The 19,476-nt window shown below is 33.9% G+C and overlaps 1 protein-coding gene across 1 annotated transcript in view; it reads right to left on the reverse strand.

Moving 5' to 3' along the window:
* The window catches only part of LOC129234493 (cGMP-dependent protein kinase, isozyme 1-like), a 109,635-nt gene that overhangs the window by 10,048 nt on the left and 80,111 nt on the right, over positions 1-19,476 (reverse strand). Inside the window, exons 12-16 of the mRNA XM_054868496.1 lie at positions 15,358-15,447; positions 9,769-9,910; positions 8,501-8,664; positions 3,275-3,457; positions 1,708-1,774 (exon numbers count right to left, since the gene is read on the reverse strand). Of these exons, the coding sequence (XP_054724471.1) occupies positions 1,708-1,774; positions 3,275-3,457; positions 8,501-8,664; positions 9,769-9,910; positions 15,358-15,447 (646 nt within the window). The remainder of the gene's footprint in view (positions 1-1,707; positions 1,775-3,274; positions 3,458-8,500; positions 8,665-9,768; positions 9,911-15,357; positions 15,448-19,476) is intronic.

The raw sequence follows: 19,476 nt of genomic DNA on the forward strand, positions 1-19,476 counted from the left end.
ATTGCATGCTGAAATGTATATTTTTCTCATAGCAATGTTCGACCTTTTGTATAAATGAAAAAATACTTCGCTAAATTGAAATTACGAGTTTCACCCAGTAGAGCTTTAACTATTTATTCGAATACGATGTAAAACATTAAAATTATTATCAACTTCATTAGTAAGAAATCATTTTCTACTCATCTTCTTTCTGGGGGGGGGGGATGCATTTTGTGTACGTTCGAAAAATTACACTTAAAAATTGGACTCAGTTCAACTGGTTTTGAATTTGAATTTTAAATGTTCAAATAAAAGAAAAACATGTGCTGGCATTCAAGCCGTAATGGTTTAAAGCAGCCGCCTGCTATGCGAAATTGCATCAATTTTCAAAAATAAAAACACTTATTTTCCATCTAAATTATTATTTCTCTAGAATGTTTGTTTCATCTGCTACGCGAGATCTTCTTCATTCCTTAATGAAATTCCATGTTTTTACGAATAATTTTAAAGTGTATCATGCTGGCTAACGTCAAAGCATAGACGCATGGTATTTTTATTTATTTATTATTATTTTTTTTTTTTTTGTTAAAAACCTTTTTGCTGTTTTTTTTATTACACATTGCTTCAATGAATAGCAATCGAAAACGAAGGCACAACTACTCGAATAATTAGATGTGTCGTGCTGTTAATCAGAATGGCGCCAGTTCAAATCCGAGCCAATAAATATCTCTTTAATGTTTCTTTTGTTTCCGTCAGATGCTCACATTGGCAGGACTATATTTGCCACAACCCGTTTTTTCACATGCACAATTACTTCTTTTTCACGAGTCATTCAGTCACACTTTTAATGATATTTATATTTGCATTGAAAATACTTACAACCAAAAGGTGAGCGATGATCACATTATCACAGCGTTGGATTTAACGAGGTTTTGTTGCTGATGTCTTCAAATTACATGCCTTCTTTTTTGCGTTTACTTTTTTTCGTTTACTTTAATTCGTTAACTTTTTTTTTATTCTTCTTCATAATATTCTTTTTTAAAAAATTTTAAAGAGCGAAATGCCACATGAAACGATCCGAAGCACAGTGCGGAGTTCCACACGGGTCCGCTAGTATACATTAATAAACTTGACCAAGATTGGAAATTCGGTGGTTTTATACTGCCGTGGGCGGGGTAAAGGGCAATTGCTGGATTTTTTTCCTTTTTTCTTTTTTTTTCGGGAAGCGAGGGGGGGGGGGTTTGTCATCTGTACGTCAGCTTTATTGTATAAGCTTGCTTATTTGGTTTCCGCTGCATAAAAGGAGCGACAAAAATGCCAATTCCAATACTTCCCTATTACTATTATTAAATCCTTTTGCACAGTAATTAGTGTTAGGGAGTCACAAATTTTACGTACTAAGGCGAAGTGCTCTGCAAAAATTCGATTTTTTTCGGCGCACCTTATTGTATATGTATGAAAACACAACACTTTTTTATTCTCCTACCCCCTCACAGTGGCGTAGCTGAAATGCGGCATAGATTAGTCATTCCGCCCATGAAGTACTGAAACTATGTATGTATTCACGTATATGTACGTATATATGCAACCATGTTTGTATGTGTTCCACCGTGTATTCTACCTTCGTCCGTGAAAAACGTCTAGTGACAAATTTCAAGTGAAATCTGGATGAACTTCAAAATATGTGGAGCACTGTATATAGTATTGATCTAGTAGCAAAAATATTACCTGAGGAATGATGGGCGGTGTCAAATTCTGATTTCGAAGTCCTTCCCAGTGGAAGCCTTGAAACCATCTGTAAAAGAGAAACATTTGCTCACACTTTTCGAAACTTTTTAACGGTGATTCTCGTACCGGTCGCATGCGTAGCGGTTATTTGCAAATTAAAAAAAAAAAAAAAAACCGTTGCTTTTACGGCAAATAACTATGATCATATAAGCCTCAATCCGAAAACCACGAAATAGACTCGTCGAATACAACGTGACGAAGGTGGAGTCAAGTTTTTTCTTGTGGTAAACGGACAATAGACGGGTCAATTTTTAAAATAGCCGCTTTTCAAGAGTCAACAAAATCAGTCTTATACGCGTTTCAAATTGTCACTATCTCGGTGGATGACAGATCAAAAAGCATCAGTTGGAATTTTTTACCATACAGTCTGCCGGATGATGTAGCAACTTGAAACTCGTAAGTCAACGAAAAAATGTTTATTGACGTTTTTATTATTATCTTTGCTAGTTATGTTTCACAAAGATGAGGTCGGGCGAAATTGGTTCTTCGTAAAAGTTCAAATTTTTTAATACCGTATGGCTGGGTTCGGAGACCGACATACGTCTGCGGACGTGGTGCGATGCACTGGGGTCCCTCACTGGGCGTCGCTGTGAAGAATAGAAACTAGCCAGGAGGCGCATCGATGTTTGGTAAATACTGTATCTTTTCTGATCGTGCCCTCGCAGTTCGAAAAATTCGTTTTGTGACATTCGATTGTTACCAGAAACAGAGACTTCTGTAACTGTTCCACCTGCTCATGTATTCTTCGTGATTCATGGGGTAGATGAAAGACGCATTATGATGAAAGCCGAGTGATGACTGTGTTCATCTAATGTGTTGCAGTATGTCAAAATTTTGAACCTTACTTGTAAAAATTAATCTCACGGAGCAGTTATTATTGTTTCTGATTTTTATATTCTGTTTTAGGTTATTTATTTTTCTGTTGCTAAAATCCCCCCCACCCACCCTTCTCAGGAATTACATCGAGTTAAACACTTACCAGGGTATAGAGCGGATCTGCTTAGTTGACCTATGACCTTCACAATGTTCCGAGTATACTAGGAATAGGGAAGGGGAATCCGCGCTGACTTGAGTTAGATTACTTTCGCAGTTTTTTTGCTAATGTATTCCAACTCAAGTTCGCTCCAATAACGCGTCCCTTTTTCACTGAACCCATCAAAAGAGGTAAATAAAGTCGAGGTCATCGCTCGACTAACCAGATCCGCACTGTACTGTCTGTCTTCCTTAGCCGAAACCTCCCGTGAGTTTGCGCATGCGTCAGATCTGTTTTGATTTTACCAATAAAGGGGTGGAAACCCGGAAGTGAAAGGATGCAAATTAGAAAGGACAAATTACGTGTTCAGCACTCAGCAGTTCTTCCAAAGTAGCGTCGAAGAAAATAGCAAGTGCGAGCGAAAAGTGTAGTCAGTCTATCGCCCCGTTTTAAAATAGAATCTATCCCGAGTGCTAGTTTTGGCTTCCGAGATCGGACAGTAGGTGCGATGGTTATCTCTTTAGTTATCCCCACCTGTGCTTCCGTATGTCCGCAACTCCCCTCTGGTATCCGAGTCTCTCGGCTGCGTTCTCCTTGCAGAGCTTCCGGATGAGGTGCTGGGCCACCCTGGGCACAAAGTCGGGGAAGTGGACTGAGTCGATCCCTTTCAGAATCAGAGTGTAGACATCCATGGGCTCGGCAGCCCGGAAGGGAGGCCTGCGAAACGAAGCCTTGTGTACAATCCAAGAGCGCAAAGCAAGAAAATGCAGGACATTAAGTAAGAAGCTCTGATTATGATAAAAATTGAAAATCAGGATTAAAAGAAGTCAAACCCCGCTACAAAGAACCCTCAACTGACCGACTTGAGAGATCGCTATAGCCGAGGATTCGCTACATCCGATTTTTCCAAAACAATAAAAAGTCCGAATTCGCTAAGATACTTTCTGTAATGAACATATCAATTACGCGATGTTCATTATAGAAGTATCTTAGAAGAATCTTTCCATTAGTAAGTAAAATGTATTGATCATATTGTACTCTATAACAAGCTAACTATAAAAAATTACATTTTTTCTTAAATATTTCTATGCATGAAAGAAAAGTGTTATTTTCGGTTGCAAGCTTTTGGATTTTGCAAATTTTTTAGTCAACAGTCACAAAAAAAAAAAAAAAAAAAAAAAAAAAAAAAACCAAAACATGTCAGTCTATAGTTTTAGTTTCAAAAAAAAAAGTTCAAAACATTGACAGCTGGAGCAAAAATCGAAGTTTTGAAGGACTAATATCTTTTGTTTCTTCATCAATATCAGAAGACGAGTCTTCAGCAGGGTTGGCAAAGTTTTGGACACCACGGTAAAACCACGGTAAATACCATAGTTTTTTCCGTCTTGTCCAAAACCCTTGTGTTCAAAACTGTCCCAAACTATATTTTTAGAGAAACTGTATTTTGTGAGAAAATATCAAAAACAGATCAAAATGTGTCAAATTTATGTATTATATTGAATATTTGTTCATTGGAGAACATTCAAGTATAAATATATAACTTACTAACAGTACCCGCCCGGCGATGCCCGTGCTAAGAAGTTAAAAGAAGTACGCTGAACAAAAAAAAAAAAAAAAAAATCAACGCCCCCGCCCCCCTTCTGATGTGAAATAATCATTTTTCTTCAACGAAAACGCGAACACACCTTTTCAAAAGACCAATTAAAGTCTCTTTGGAACTTAAAACTATTCGTCGAAACACATAAAAATGTTAACAGTAGCTTTAAAACTCAAAATAATCCTTCAACTACATTAGTTCATCGCTTAACGTGCCAAGCAATTACGCTACCGAAACTTTGCCCTTTAGCAAGTGAAGTGGCATTTTCCCCTGCAATTTAAAATGTTTCGCCAAATAAACAATACTAAAAAGCGTCATAAAGAACAATCACAATTGAACAGTAAGACAAATGAAATTATTTTACTTAGATAAGTAACTATCTTCAACTATAAGAACAAAAACAAACGTTGAAGAAATAAGGAAAACAAAACCAATAGAAAAATCCAACAAAATCAAATTATGAACATCAAAAAAAAAAAAAAAAAGGAAAGAAAGAAAGAAAAATATGTTCGCTGATCTTAACATCGTAGCATGGGCATGGTTCTTCATAGCTACCGATACTGTTGACCAGCTCTCTCTCGAAGAGTTAACTTACCCCTCATCTATTAGGAATTCATAGAACTAAACAATTAATTCAACATTTAATTTGCAATTACAAATATTTCGGTGCATCTGATTAAAAAAATAGCCTATAGCCATCCTCAATAAATGGACTATTCAGCACAAAAAGAATTTTTCAATTCGAACCAGTAGTTTCTGAGATTAGCGCGTTCAAACAACTAAACTTTTCATCTTCATATTATTAGGTAAAGTTAATTAATAAGAAAAATAAGACAATGATACGACAATATGTTTTTTTTTTCGCAAATCATTTTTAGCATCGTTTAGGCTTTTCTCTGAAAAATACCTTCGAGATTTGCCTCATGACTGACACGAACCTACGCCCCCTGGATCGCGAAGCCTGCACTTTCAGGTCGAGCCACCGTGGCAACGCATATTCTGCGCTCCAAGCATTTTATATTGTAATATAATTTCTCTCGTTTTTATAACATTTTTTTTTTTTTTTTTTTTTGCTGCTCCACTCCTATTCGTCATAGCGTGATGTTATATAGTCTTCCTTAGTGAATAGACTATTCAACACAAAAAGAATTTCTCAATTCAAACCAATCATTCCTGAGATTAACGAGTTCAAACAAACTCTACAACTTTATAGTATTAGTATAGATTTACAACTGATTCTAATCTAGTTACATAGAAGTTGAATTCTTCATTAAAAATTTCAATTTGTATGCAGTTTTGTTTCTTTTTTTTCATAATAATAATTTAATTTTTCGACATTTATGCATGAGTGAAAATGAAAGTGTTCAAATTATAGTGAATAATTGACTTAAATGCAATAAAGCACAGTTTTTTGAAGAAACATAATGTATTAAAAATATAAATGAAAGTAAGAAATTGCACAAGTTTTAAAATATAAGTCCATATATTTAATCATCAATTTATTGTTCATCAATCTATGATTTAAAAAAGAATTTTTGCTAAAACATCATGTAAAACCTATATGCAAAAACCGTTAAAATTTTAGCGTTTTCTTTTTGCACTTAAATATTACACATTCAATAACATTCCTTTGAGTTTTAATGGAATTGAAATTAGTTGTTTTGGCGGTGTTGTGAATTTCCTTCCAAAACTGTACCAACTATACATAAAGAAATTTTTATGTAATAGAGTTATTGGTAATTTTTTTTAAGCAAAATATTTTTTAAATGAGCATTTCGGAGAGAAATATTATCAAATACTCATTGATTAAAATTTATTTAAGCGTCACGAATATTGCAGTAAGTACGAATTGAATAGATTACACCCCTTTAGCTTTAGCATACTTTTGGACAGTTTAAGACACTTTCGAACAGTTTTGGACGGTAAAAACCACCTGTCCTGTTCCAAACCAGTTTTGGACAGTCCAAAACCCAACCCTGATGTACAGTGAAATTGTTCTGTTCTTGTCAAAAGCTTTTGAAATGTTTAGAAAACACCAAAACTCACATAAGACGCATCTCTGTACATGTTCAAAGTCAAAAATTCTGTCCAAAAATTCGTTTGAATTAAATCCACTTTTTAGATCAGGTTCGTTTACGAATGGCAAGATGTCTTTCTGACATTTTCACCAGAAAATCTTGAAGTATTAGAAATATATGGATCGCTATAGCAATCTCCTATTTGGAGACCGTTACAAGCGTCTGAAATTGCATTAATGACATAAGAATTCAGTTCGAAACATTTAGGTTCGCTACAACAGGGGAATAGCTGTACTCTAGGTTCGCTATAATGTGGTTCGACTATACATAAATTTTGATTTGATCTCGATACCTAATGCGAGCGAACATTCTCCCCTCGAAAATCCTTATTGTGATGCATTCGCCTTTGTTCATTAAAATAAAAGGTTAAAAATCGAATTTTGAACCAAAATTTTAAACTGATCATTTTTTCACCGAAAATTTCTTTTACTCGTAGATACGAAATTTATCGTTATCTGAAGTCGAGATTTTATAAATGTGAAGTTTAAAACAAGTGATTAACATGCTTAACGTCGCAGGAAATATATTAGTATCAAATTTAAACGTGCAGCTAAAACGATTGGTCATTAGTATAAATAAATAAAAAATTTGTTTTTAAAAGTTTTGTCTAAGAAATTGTGTCTGTCAGACACAGCTTCGAAATTAAGTACCAAACTACTTCGGACCCCGGATGTGTGTACCTCGAAGATATTTGTTTTTATTTATTTTCTTTCTTTCCTTTCTTTTTTGTTTTTTGTTTTTTAATTTGAATTTGGTTTTTTATTTTTGTAATTAACTTTTTAAGCTAAAATTTCAGAAAAGTCGTCAATCTGCACACATTAACAATCTGTCATTCGAAAGAGCTTTTTCTGCAAAAGATGAAATTTGTTCCAATTTTCGCAAGTAATTTAGAACAAGAAATATAAGCGAACATCATTGACTAAACTCTCCGTACAAAAATCTGAAGCACTAAAGATACAGAGCTAAGAGTTACTGGAGACCACGAATTCGAAATTTAATTTATTCGAAAAGTTGCGTATGGTCGTTTTGCTATATGCCTACAACCAATTCTCTTGCCGCCAACAGCATTTAAACTTGGCACACGTTACTTTGAATCTCGAAGGTGTGCACTTGAAAAAGTTTTTTTTTTTTTAATTTCGTAATGCGTAATTCTTTTTTTTTTTTTTTTTGTCGAGTTGGAGCGAGATTTTCGTATTGTTCTAGTCACAATTAGTGCTTTGGTTGAATTCTATTTTCTACGAAATGAGAACGAGGTGAGCGGGTTTTGCAATTTTCTCAAATCATGACATGCATTTAAATCAAATTCTTAACAGTAGATGGTTTTACCTTTCGAAAACCAAATGAAACTATAAAGCAATTTTTGTTGGTCGGTGAGCGTTAGCGAGCAAGGGGATGAGACTAAGACCCACAATAATAATTAATAAATGTAGTCAAATCGCCAACGTCAACACATTTAGAAATCTAGCGACCTTTAAATAGTATAAATGATGTAAAAATTAATGAAGTATAAAGAAAAAAATCAACATTTAAAAAAAATGTGTTAACGAGCCTTAAATTGTTAAATAATAACTGCAAAGTTGTTGGAAATAGTTTTGCTCGTTCAAGAAAAACATACTTCACTCTTTTTAATTTACATGTGTTCATTTTACACGATTCATTGAAATGTTCTGTAGAAAAAGATCTGATATATTATTTTGAATTTAGGTAGCAATTTCGCTTTTTTCATCATTTTAAAATAATTATTTCAAGCGTTCCAACAATCTTTCAAAGTTCTAAGAAACATTATCTGGGGTAGTTTTTTATGGGCTTTCCAATAATACCAAATACGAAACGATGCAATATTTACTTTTTATACAAATGAGCTTTTTTACAAAAAAATTTTGGTTTTAAAATCAAGTTTATTTGATACTGAACTGTGCCCAAAATCTCAAGGCTCTACCTCATCAGGTAGTTAGTTAAAAATCAATCACTAGATTCCACTTGAGCACAGACGCCGAAATACACCAAACCAAATTAATAAAAACATGGTAAAAAATAGCAGTTAATTTGTATAGCCTCTAGAATTGAGAAAAGAGAATGACTGACGCTCCCGTGAGGAGTTCGTAGAGAAGGATTCCAAGGGCCCAGAAGTCGACGGCCCGGTCGTGGCCCTTGTTCAGGACCGTTTCGGGGGCCACGTATTCGGGTGTACCACAGAAGGTCCACGTCTTGCGGCCCCGACTCACGTGGCTTGCGAACCCAAAGTCCACCTACAAAAGTGGAGATGCATTAGGAAGCGATCGTACATATATTATGTATTCACAGGTAATATACTATGTACAGCAGAACATGAAAAATCCGATAACATTCCCATAAATTTTAATAAACAACTTGTCAATTGCCAAGGAACAGATACATTTCGTACAAACAACAGCTAGAAGCTCAATTTTTTGTGTCTCAGTCGAAGGGCTAAATAATGAACTTTGAAGGTAGGAAAAGAATTTCAATGCTCTCTTAACCGAAAATCCGTGGGGGTTTTATCAGTGAGTTTAAATCGGTTTTTCCTTACAGAGATTCAACTTTCATTGGATAAAGTCGATGTACTTTTCAGAAGTTGATTCAATTTTCGTTCTATAATAGTTCCTCACAAAGTACATACAGTATTGAAAATATTTTTCATTTTTCCTTTGTGATGAATCAACTATCTTTCAAGACTATTTAAGAGTTAACAGTACATTTATCAACCATAACTACTTTATTTGATAAAATGACATATTAATTTCCTAAACGGTATTTTCCTGGTTATTTTCAAAATTCAAACAACTTGAAAAAACCGATCTACCTATGGCCCCAATTAGTTCCGATTTTCGACGTTCTTCTGTGCACTGTTTAAACTTCAGGTTACATATGACACTTTTTAGGGTGAACCGGTGTAACACCAATGGTACCCCCTTTGAGTGACATTTGGCTCCCTATGGAACCCCAATGCCACAATTAAAGGTGCTAGTTGTTTCGCATGTCCCCCTTCGGAACCTCTAACGATGCCATTTGACTTCCTCTAGCAAGTGGTGCTCTTATTAGGCGACTTTAGTGCTGCGACGTTACACATTAAAAGGTGCCCTATGCATTACGCAACCAGCTGTATTAACGGTGTATAATATGTTACCGTGAAAGATTGAAATTGGAGATTGGAGACGTTCGCTGTTGGTTCATTAGAAACATTCGGTCCTTCTCCGATGTCTTTGACATGTGAATGTTGGTATCCACCGGTTAATGATGACATTTACCTAATTTCGGAGTTTCACAGTAACATAAACACCATCGAAAATAGTATTTTGACGTGGAAGAGCTGAGAAAAGAAAAAAGGGGGTTACCAGCTTAAGATATCCGGCACTGTCTAGCATCAGGTTCTCCGGCTTCAGATCGCGGTACACTATTTGCTTGTCGTGCAGATACTCCAGAGCATCTACAACACACGCCGCATAAAACCTGGTGGTGAGCTCGTCGAAGCGACCCCTGTGGAAGGAAGGGAAATTTAGCAGTGCTTTTAAATGCTGTTTTCGCTTGGATGGACATAGTTGGCACAATAACTCTAAAGAATTGAAAAATGTCATAAACACAACAGATTTCGGTCGCTGCCTTCGTTCTATCTTGTTTTATCGTGTTTTAATGCGATCAGTTTATCAAATGAACTATACTTGTTACATTTGCCTGCTGATGTAGCAGTTCTTTTTTTCTTACACCTTTTCTTTCTTCTTTCTTCTTCTTCTTTTGTTTTAAACTAAGCGATAAAACTGAATCAAATCTACGTGCCTAGTATTGCCGACGCAGGAAAACTGGATTTTTCCCTCTAGGAGTATACCAGCTATTTTTAGGAAGAAAATTTTCAAAATTCCCAGGAATTTTCAACTATAATCAAGCAATGGAAAATTCAACTGATTTAAAAAATAATTCTTCATTAATTTCAGTTTTAGTCCTTTTAAATGCTGCAATTGTAAAACCAAAAACTTTCTATAATTAAGGGGTTGTTGAATTTTTGTAGCGTAGGGGAAACTAGGCAGGTTTGATCCACCCTCTCTTTTTTCATATCTAAACATTTATTTAACGGATGAGCATCATATAGCATCATGGTATCAAGTATAATCAAAAGTTATTTTTATTTTCTATCCGGTTTGAAGTAAGATATAGGAGGAATCAAATCATTTGTGACATCTTCTCAGGCGGAAAGGTAATTTTATTCTTTTAAATGCAAGTTCCTGTACAATTCGTCATTAATATACTCGAAAGTAAATTGAATCAATATTTGCGTACTCAGACTGATAGACCAAAAAGCTGCATTCTTATTTTTTACATTCACTTTTTATATTAATCTGCTTCTTTTTTTTTTTTTGTTAAAATGTCTATTAAAGGAGGTTTGATCTGTATCAATTCTGGGAGGCTTGATCCGCGTCAAACCTTCCCATAGTTTTATTTGATGGTGTAACAATTCGTAAACTATATGCAATTTTTAATTATTCAGTAAGTTACCGCCCTATTGCCCAGGCTAAAGCAGAAATACGTGTAATACATCACCAGCTCAGTCAATTTCAGCCGAGGACTGCAGTTTCATGCTTATTAGCACTCATCAGTCTGGCATAGGGGCCCTATACCGGGAATTTCACCTATCTTCGCCGTTCATTTTTTTATTTCTCCTCTGTACGATAAGCACTTTCATGAAAATGGACGCGTTTGAATAAGGCGTATAGCTCAGTCCTGACAGCCAGTCTATACTTCGTGGTTCTTTACATTTTGTGTTCGTGTCTATTTAAGAGCTCAAAGTTCTAGCCCTTCACAGCTAAAAGCAAAATTCACTGTGCGGGTTCATTGAGGTTAGGATAGCAAAAGTACAGTCGTTTTAAGCAAAGTTTCACTAATGACTGCGATTTTAGCTTGTCTGCTCGTGCAGTCTGCTTTAGCTCTGATAATCAGAGTCATTTCTTTGGTTGTGTCTTTAGAGATGTACGTTGTTGAAAAAAATCGCTGAAGTTGGAACATGGAGGTGGACACAATGGGGTTGTTTCCCATTTTCCAAAAATATACTTCTCTGAAAAGGCACGGTCGAAAAAATGGGATGAGTTTTTCGTCTTGTTTTCCCTCTTAAAAAAAAGTCTTAAACGACATTCAGTTGTGGTTTTCACTTTCGCTGCTGACGTCACAACTGAGCAAATTGCTAGGGTTACCAGAATAAAGTTTCAGGACACTGCCAAACTTAACTAAATGAATATTTTATTTAACTAACAATTCTCGTTCCGCTAATAAATTACTCGCGGTAAAAAAATCATTAAAAGGCGATATCTTGCCAGAAAAGACGACTACGCGTTCAGATTCAAGATCGCTTTCATCACTTGTGACGTCACGCGATAAAACATTTCGTTTTAAAAATCTGATTTTTAAAAAAATTAATTAAAATTTAAATGTTTGGAAAATAATAGTATTTTCTGGTTCCATGTTATTTCCTTTTTTTTCCTTTGCTTATACTATCAATTTCAGTGACTAAAAGTAGTTCTTTTGACTGAAGGAAACAACGCCATTATGGCCACACACTTTCATCAAACGAGTCATGAACAAGCGACATGTCTAAAACTCCAAGACCGAGCAGGTGCGTGGAGTCGATGGTAGTCAACTAAGTCAGGTGAGTATGACTTCAAGAACTAATCTCTGTAATAAGTGCTACCGGAGTAAGTGGCAAGCGTACTGATAGTTCTTTTCTTCCTGTACTGATTGGTTGAAGCTTAAAGCTCCTTGTCACGTGATAAAACATGTCTAAGAACTGACAAAACAAAACATGGATCCCCATAATTCCGCCTCCTATGTCATTCAGGTCTATGAGACATATCTTACTGCTCTTGCTTCGCTATGTAATCTCCGCTTTTAATCTCCAGCGTGGCTATTAACATAAGCACTTGTTTATTATGGACCATTCAATGTGACGAAACGTGACATTTGGAGTAGTTTTGTCACTAGGTTTTGTTTCATAAATACAAATAATATAAGCTGAAAATAGTATTTTTGATAGCAACAGTAAAGATTTGTTATAAGAACCATGTATAATATCAAAAGTTCGTCAGTTTGAAAAAAATAATTGAACGATATGCAATAAAATGCCAGTGACGGAGCGGGACACATGCGAGTCCCGTTCCCTCACGGGCATTTTATTGCATAATCTTCTATTCTTTTACTTAAAAACGATAACTTTTAATGTTCTACATATTTCTTATGACAAAAATCCTTACTGTTGATATGAAAAATAAAATACCTAGCTTGTATTATTTGCATTTATGAAACAAGATCTAGTGACAAAACTACACCAAATGTCCCGTTAATGGCCCTTATGCAATGCTTTGTGGTCTTACATTTCAATGTTATCCTGGTTTGCCCTTGTACAGTCTACTTTCCCTTATCGAAATTTTGAATCATCACGCTTCGTACACTGTAACAAATTTCGGAAACGTTTCTCGATATATCGGAAACGTCTCCGAAATAGTAAGAATCCTTCATCCAATAGCGAACTCCTCATTATTCAGAAAGCTTTTTGTTATTTCAAGAAATCTAGAAGCGGAAGTGAGGCGCAATGCTTCGAAACGTATTTTATCCTTCCGGCGCCAGTGAGTCGAAAATAACGAGAGTTTAATTTTTTCCTTATCTATGGTTGCTGCAGTCAGCAACTGTTTAGCATTGGGATTGCTTGTTATTTCATGTCTAGAGAGTATTAAATTGTGTCGAAACTAATTTTACGCCTTTGCATTTTGGATTGCCCTTGATTTTTTAGACGATATGCGCAGCTATCAAGTTAGTTAATAACGATTTGCTTCTTTACAATTTCCGGTGCTCCCATGATTACATATATATTGTGTGTTCAAGCGTGAATAGTTTCAACGCCCGTTTTTATACTTAATGAAACGAAACCCTTCGGATTACTTATCCAGTTGTAATGGAGGTACTTAGATTTTCTTCCGCTCATGTTCACTTGTAAGTATTAATGAATATTTTAAAACATGTTGTTATATACATTTATATTTTTGTTGATTTGCATTTGATGAGGCTCCAATTGTAACTGTTTTTGGGTTTATCGAATTAATTTAAAGTTATCCTACATACCTATGTGCGCAGTGTACTATTTGTTGTAACCAATTAAAACTGATTAATTACGCAAAAGAAATAAGATTTATATTTGAAAAGCAATCACAGAAAAGTTATTTCGAAATACTTGGATATACATACATTGGTTCAAAAAAAAAAAAAATCAATTGTTTAATTCATTAAAAATATGGTAATACAAATGTTTTCTAGTATTGTAATATGCTTCACAAAAAATGTGCCAGTATTATTTATCTTTTTTTATTATAATTTATTCATTTATTTAAAAATATTTATACCATTAGAAAATTGCCCAGTTATCTATTAGTAAGCAACATAGTTATGCAATTAATTCATGTGCTTATTCATTTTCTTAAATGTGGTTGACAATAAAAAATTCCTTGACATTAGTTGTTCGGTAAATAACATTTCCTTCGTGGATATACTAGTTTAATATAGGACAGTCAGGAGGAATGAGTCAGAGGCAAAAATGGAACAGCTGCATTTACAAGCCGAAATAAAAAGAAATATTATTTCATGTCATTGTTTTAAAAGTGATCCTTTTTTAAATACTATGTTATTAATATACAATGTACATAAGGGGAGAAGACTAGGGGCGTCCACCACGCAGACTGACATTGACATTTTCAGGGATTGCTTTTTTTTAAGGGGGGGGGGGAATCTCGTATATATGAAATGGAGTAATCATGCAATAGAATTCAATGTTTTAATAAATAAAATATGTAATGCATTTTGCGCACATTGTAAAAATAAAATCAGTAACCTATTTTGATCGAGTATTTATATTTGTGATGAACTGGAAAAGGGCAAGAACAGAAGAATCACCCCGAATGGTTCCAACAGGAGGACTTTGTGTCATATTTAAATTCACCAATTTCTCTGTTGGCACTTTTCGGTACACTTTGTTCGTCAGAGAAATAGACTTGACGCGAAGGAAAGGTAAGTTCTGTCAAATTTTATCCGAAAATAAAAGCTATCAAATTTGATACAAGATATGTTATTAAGTTCTGCATTAAAAATACAATATGTTGATAATTTTGTCTTGAAAATATTGAGAGAAAACTGAAGTTTAAGATTGTTTAACAAACAATCCCACTTTTGAGAAAGTACCCCCCTCCCCTCCCCTGACGATTTTGTGAATAGGAATGAAACTACTATATTATTTCATAAATTTTCAAAAATTTATAACTGTGCATATGTCATGCTGCTAACCATGCTATTTGTCATTAGAAATTCAGAAAAAAAAAAAAATCCACGAATGATTCTAAAATTGTTTGTTTCATTGCTATTAGATATGAAGGAATTGAAACTGATATGGTATGCAATACTATAATAAAGAATTATATTTTAGAAAAAATCACGGAAAAAGGATTCGGAAATTCTCGGAAACGTTTTTGAAAATTGTTTGGAGAATTCCGAAATACTCGGAAACGTTTTCGAAACTTTCATGAACCACAGCTGCACAGAATACTCAGAAACATTTCTGGAAATTACGGAAAGAGGATTCCGAAATACTCAGAAACGTTTCTGAAAATTACAGAAAGAGTATTCCAAAATACTCAGAAACATTGAAAGAGGATTCCGAAATACTCAGACACGTTTCTGGACATTATAGAAAGAGAATTCCGAAATACTCAGTAACGTTTTTGAAAATTTCATGAACCGCAGCTGCACGATATACTCAGAAACGTTTCCGGATTTTTTTTACAGTGTACTAGGTTGGAGCTTCGTGAAAACAGTGTCAAAATGTTCAATGTAAAACGATATCGCAAAGCTATTGTGGCCTCGAGTGATGCTATTGTACGGAGAAAAAGTGAGGATCCTACCTGTCCCGCAAATACGTCCACACCTCACCACCGAGGCAGGCTTCCATCAGCAAGTACACATACTTTTTGTCCTTAAAGGTGCGGTGTAACCTGCGAAAATAAGTTTCAATGAGTTCAATAAGGTACCGTATGCAGTATTAGTATAGTTATTATAGTATTAGGTACAACACAGGGTTGGTATAAAAACCGTTTTTTTTTTCTTTTTTCTTTTTTTTTTGGAGGAAAAAAAAAAAAAAAAACATTTTTTTTTTAAATTTAAACCAGGTTTTTTTGGTTAAAACCGGGTTTATTTGGTTTAAATACTATTTGTAAGAAAAACAATTTTATTTTAGGAAAACCATGAAGATTTTATGAATTAATTGTTAAGGAATGTTTAACATTTATATTTGTACCTAATTTCTTCATAATTAATTAAGTAATTAAGATTAAAACCTTGTAGCTTCATTTCCTCATACTCAGAGATTTCTATAGGAGAATATTGTTTGAAAATCTAGAACTATTATAAAAAATACAATGCGTAAATGGGTCTTGGTATAAATAATCAAAGAAATAATTTACTGTGATAGTTCAGATATTACTGATTACAAATAACCAAGAATAAATTCTTGCAAATTAATTTCCTCCTAATCATTGCAATCTACTATGAATAAAAAATTAAAATCAAAATCACGCATTCCTAAACATGGAAAGTATTTTGCAGTATCTACGAATGAATCATAAGTCTGATGTAGGGGAGCATGGGACAAAGTGAAACAGCGGAGGAAAGTGAAATGGTGAAATTTTTACTCTACATTTAGCTCCACCTATCTGGTATTATTTTCACTATATGTAGTAGTACCATATTTAGTCTATTGCAGTCAAGAAAAAAATACCGCCGAAGATTAAAGAATTTGGTATTACAGGTAGTTTTATAAAAAATGACACTCATATTGTAATAGTTTGTTGTAAGTCAAAAAACATTTTTGTTACTATAATTGATAAATTTACTGTTAGTAACATTTTAAATATTAATTGAGACCTCCTAATATTTAATGCAGTATTAATTTAGTTAATATTAAGCTTATTTGTATTTTGAATCTATATATATAAAAATGGAGTTTGGTAAATTTGTTCCCTAAGATCTCAGAAACTACCCGGCAGATTTGGCTGAAACTTTCACCGTTTGTCCAGTTTGGTCTAGGGAAGGTTTATAGACCAGTTCGAAAAAAATCCGATCGATAGTTCCTTTTTTATTCTAATTTGTCCAAATTTTCGCACAAATGCCCCAATATGGGGGTAGAAAAAAACGGGCACATATTAACATTATGTGTCTATCGAAAGCGCTAATTTTTCTGCTGAAGATAGCATCTGTTCGAAGTTTCTAAGTGGTATAAAAAACGAGTAATGAGCTTTTCTGTTCCCTGTTCGAAGGCTTTCATCAATCCAATTCATTATTTAGTGTATCATCTCAACTCCCAGTCGATAGCTAGAATTGTTGTATTGTTGAATATTTTTGTGTTTCGTCTGACTTTTTGAGGCTTTTCTCAAGTCAAATCTTAAAGTAACGTTTTTCCACAAGATTGGCTAAAAATAAATAGATTTGGCTGATCATTTTCCATTTAAATGGAACTTAAATGTAATTAACGGTTTTTTTATTATTATTTATGCCGATTGGACACTTACTCACTATCCGATCAATCAGCAGAAATATCGCGAAAATTTTTGCAGAAAGCTTCAGTAGCTGATGCATTTGGTAGTTTTTCCAACTGTCGCTGTTTTTGAAGCCAAAGGCTACGTAATAATGTTTCTCAGTTTACACCATGAAACAAAATATCGCCAATCGAAGAAAGGCAAATCCATAAAGAGCAAAATAACTTCCATAAATTTTTATTTTTGCACAAGTTCAAACAATCGCCAAATTTTACTACTTATTTTGGAAACATTTCGGTTGAAACCGTATAGCGCCATTTTATTTTGACCAAAAGTATCTCTGCATCTGGCGACAATATTTGTATAATAAAAATTAGTAAGAGGGGGGAGTATTATCGAAGGTGTCCCAAAATGATTCTCGCAAATTTGGTAACATTTTAAACCGCACCAAGTGCCCACAATAATTGAAATTTCCCAAAAAAACTATAGCAAGTGTAAGGGGAACACGGGCGGCTACATTTTTTAAAACAGTTCGTACATCAATAGCCATACAGAGAAGGTTTTAGATGTAAAAAAAGTACTAACAGATAAATCTTTTTAAACATGTAAAGTTTAATTTCATATTTCTGAAATTCTTCAAATTTGTATACGCTTAAACGTCGTGCTTTCGTTTCTAAATGAATACTATTTTGTTCTTTATACTTTTTGCTATTTTAGTTTTATGAGTAAGGAAGAAGCTCAATTTTTAATCACGTCAAAAAGGTTTGTTTTAAATTCTTTCGCTTAAAACAGAAAACAAGGGCAAGTAACGGTTGTTTCTCATAACTATTACAGACCCGGGCAACGCCGGGTATTTTTGCTAGTATATTATAAACTTAGTCAAGTACATACAGGGCAAAGTGAATGAGCCAAAGTGAAATAGTTTGTTTCATTTACTCACTCAATCATTTAATATAATTACTCACGTTCTCATTTATTAATTAATTCATTTACATTTCTTCATTTAGTAATTCACTTATTTATTAATTCATTAACTAATTTTCTTATTCATTCATTTTTTTACTCTCTCGTTTATTTTCTTCATATATTAATTGATTTATTCATTTAATTATTTGTTTATTCTTTCATTATCATTTCATTTATTCATTCAACCTTTTATTTACTGATCCTTTTGATCAAAATATGTTTTATAATCGAATTGAAAATATTACATTAGAAAAATATTTTATTTTTCACTTTACCCCATGAAAAAAAAGTGAAATTTTTCCATTTTTTTTAAACTCAAATTTACAGTCAAAAAAAAAAAAAAAAAACTGTTTCAACGCAAATCTTAATATATAAAAATCTTCTGTTCGGACGTTTGTCACCATAAGGCTTTCAAACGGCTGGACCGCTTTTGATCAAATTTTTTGTGAGTTATTAAGTTGTGGCAAGCATGGTTTCAAAGCGCGATGGATCGAATCGGAAACGTTTTTGTTAATTAATTAATAAATTTAAACATTGGATGGTTATATCTCCCAAATGATTCATATTTATTTTAATCTATTTGTTAAGCGAAAACTGAAATGAATAGTTAGCCCGTTGCCAAAAGACAATAAGAAAGTCAGCTCTGCTTTTTGTAATGAAATTTCCTACTGTGATATGTCAATTGAGGATAGATAAAAAGTAGAGAGAGAGAGAGAGAAGCCTTCATTTCTTGAAAACAACGATTTTAGGTCCCGAAATATATTTTAAAGTAAAGTACGGGAAGGTTCACGCTAAACGTGTGTTCTGTCGTCGAAGTTGAAACATGTGACCGGATCACTGCTTTAGGTTTTCCTAACCAAATGAACAGAAAGTACTGTATCTAGCAACATTTGCTTCTCGGCTGAAATCCATCTGAATTTTAGCACCAATGTCATGAATACTTTAAGAATCAAACTAATCAGTACATTATTAATAGAAAAGATGATGAAATTTAAAGACGAAACAAATTTTATTTTCGTCCAGATAAATTACAACAGGGTAGTTCTGTGCACAAAAGATCAATGCAGTGGAAAATCTTTATCTTTGGTGGAAAGAACAAATTAGGCAATATATGAAGTTTTAAAAGTTTTCGTTCAAAAGATCGGACTGCTAATCGGTGGGAGTTGGCTTCGCTCACTGATCGGCTAGATTACAGTAACGTGGTGGCTTGGCGACTTTGGCTATTAACAACAGAGTTGCGCGATCATTTGTTAACATTTTAACGTTACTGTTAATTTAATTGTATTTTTTGTTTATTTGGTGAAATATTTCAAATTGCAAAGAATTGCTTTTCGTTTTTAAAGAGTTTTTAGTGAATTTAGTTGAATGTTTATTTTACATCGGGAGGAGGGGGGGATGAGTGACTTTCTCTTTTTCAGAAAACTGTTTTCTTCTTAATCATTTTTTTAAACGATATCCTTTCGATTGTTTTATTCTTTTTCATATGGGGGATGTTGCAGTGGGATTTCCCGTTTGTTCTAGATG

The sequence above is a fragment of the Uloborus diversus genome, chromosome 1 (genome assembly GCF_026930045.1).
Source record: "Uloborus diversus isolate 005 chromosome 1, Udiv.v.3.1, whole genome shotgun sequence".
NCBI lineage: Eukaryota > Metazoa > Arthropoda > Arachnida > Araneae > Uloboridae > Uloborus > Uloborus diversus.